This window comes from Arachis ipaensis, chromosome B03 (assembly GCF_000816755.2).
Source record: "Arachis ipaensis cultivar K30076 chromosome B03, Araip1.1, whole genome shotgun sequence".
Classification (NCBI taxonomy): domain Eukaryota; kingdom Viridiplantae; phylum Streptophyta; class Magnoliopsida; order Fabales; family Fabaceae; genus Arachis; species Arachis ipaensis.
This window is the reverse complement of record NC_029787.2, coordinates 85,051,675-85,053,398: the sequence shown is the minus strand read 5'-3', so window position 1 is coordinate 85,053,398 and position 1,724 is coordinate 85,051,675. Positions and strand designations below refer to the sequence as shown.

The window sequence follows — 1,724 nt, the reverse complement described above, 5'->3', positions numbered from 1 at the left end:
ATGTCATTTGATAAGAGATCCAGGAATTCGACCAATGATTTGGAAGTTTCTTGGTTTGAATTATATCCTTCATGGTTAGAGTATTCTATTGAAGATGATGTTGTATATTGTTTACCATGCTACCTATTTGCTATGGAATCTTCAATCAATACAGGTTCAAATGCTTTCATTGAAAACGGCTTCAGGAATTGGAAGAAGGTAAATAGTGGAAAAGATTGTCCTCTTTTGAATCACATTGGCAAAGGCCCCAATTCGTTCTATCATAGGGCAACGAAATCATGTGATGATTTGATGAAGCAATCACAACATGTTGATACACTTATGAAACGAAAAACATCAGAGAAAATTGAGAATCATCGACGTAGACTTGGAGTATCTATTGATTGTATTAGATGGTTGACTTTTCAAGGTTGCGCTTATAGAGGCCATGATGAAAGCTTGAGTTCAGATAATCGAGGTAAATTTATTGAATTGTTAAAGTTTTTGGGTTCTTATAATAGTAGTGTTCAGAAGCTTGTTTTGGAAAATGCTCCTAGATTTGCTAAATATACTTCAAGTGATGTTCAGAAAGAAATTCTATATGTTCTTACTACAATGGTAAGAAACTCAATTAGAAAGGATATTAGAGATGCCAAATTTTGTATTATCATTGATGAAGCTCGTGATGAATTTAAAAAAGAGCAAATGGCTATTGTTTTGAGATTTGTTGATGTGGATGGTTTTGTTCGTGAACGCTTCTTTGATCTTGTACATGTTAGTGATACTAGTGCCTTGACTTTGAAAAAAGAGTTGCTGTCTGTGCTTTCTATTTATAATCTCCAAATTGAAAATATTCGAGGTTAGGGGTATGATGGTGCTAGCAATATGAGAGGGGAATGGAATGGTTTACAAGCTTTATTTCTCAATGATTGCCGACAAGCATATTATGTCCATTGTTTTGCTCATAGATTGCAGTTAGCACTAGTGGCTGCTTCAAGGGAAGTACTTCAAATTCATGAGTTTTTCACACAATTGATTGCTATTGTCAATATTGTTAGTGCATCTTGCAAACGACATAATCAACTACAAGAAGATCAAGAAATTGAAAATGCAAAATTGATTGCCAATGATGAGCTAAAAACAGGTCAAGGTGTAAATCAAATGGGCACTTTACAAAGAGCTGGAGATACAAGATGGAGTTCTCACTTTCATTCTGTTTGTAGCTTGATAAGAATGTTTGCAGCTACTCAAACCGTTCTTAATAACATTATTGATGATGGTACGACTTCTGCTCAAAGAGGTGAGGCTTATGGTGTCAACAAAGTGCTATCCTCGTTTGAATTTATTTTTTCGTTACATTTGATGAAGAAAATTATGGGGATTACTAATATTTTGTGCCAAGCATTACAACAAAAATCTCAAGATATTTTGAATGCAATGCATGTTGTTTCCACTACTTCTTCAAAAATTGAGGGATAATGGTTGGTGCAATTTACTTGAGATTGTTAAGAAGTTTTGTGAGAAACATGAAATTGACATCCGTGATATGAGTACACAATACACGGTTGGAAGAGGTCGATCTCGTCAACCAAAGATAACAATCGAGCATCATTATCGAGTTGATGTGTTTTTGGCAGCAATTGACTCTCAAATTCAAGAGTTAAATAGTAGATTCAATGAGGAAACCATGGGGCTTTTGACTTTAAGTACTGCTTTGGACCCTAAAGACAATTTTAAGTTGTTTA

At 34.6% G+C, this 1,724-nt stretch overlaps 1 protein-coding gene across 1 annotated transcript; it reads left to right on the top strand.

Annotated features, from left to right (window-relative positions):
• On the top strand, positions 1 to 843 carry LOC107633359 (zinc finger MYM-type protein 1-like). Its single transcript, XM_016336995.1, has one exon. The coding sequence runs from the start codon at positions 1 to 3 to the stop codon at positions 841 to 843; it is 843 nt and encodes a 280-aa protein (XP_016192481.1).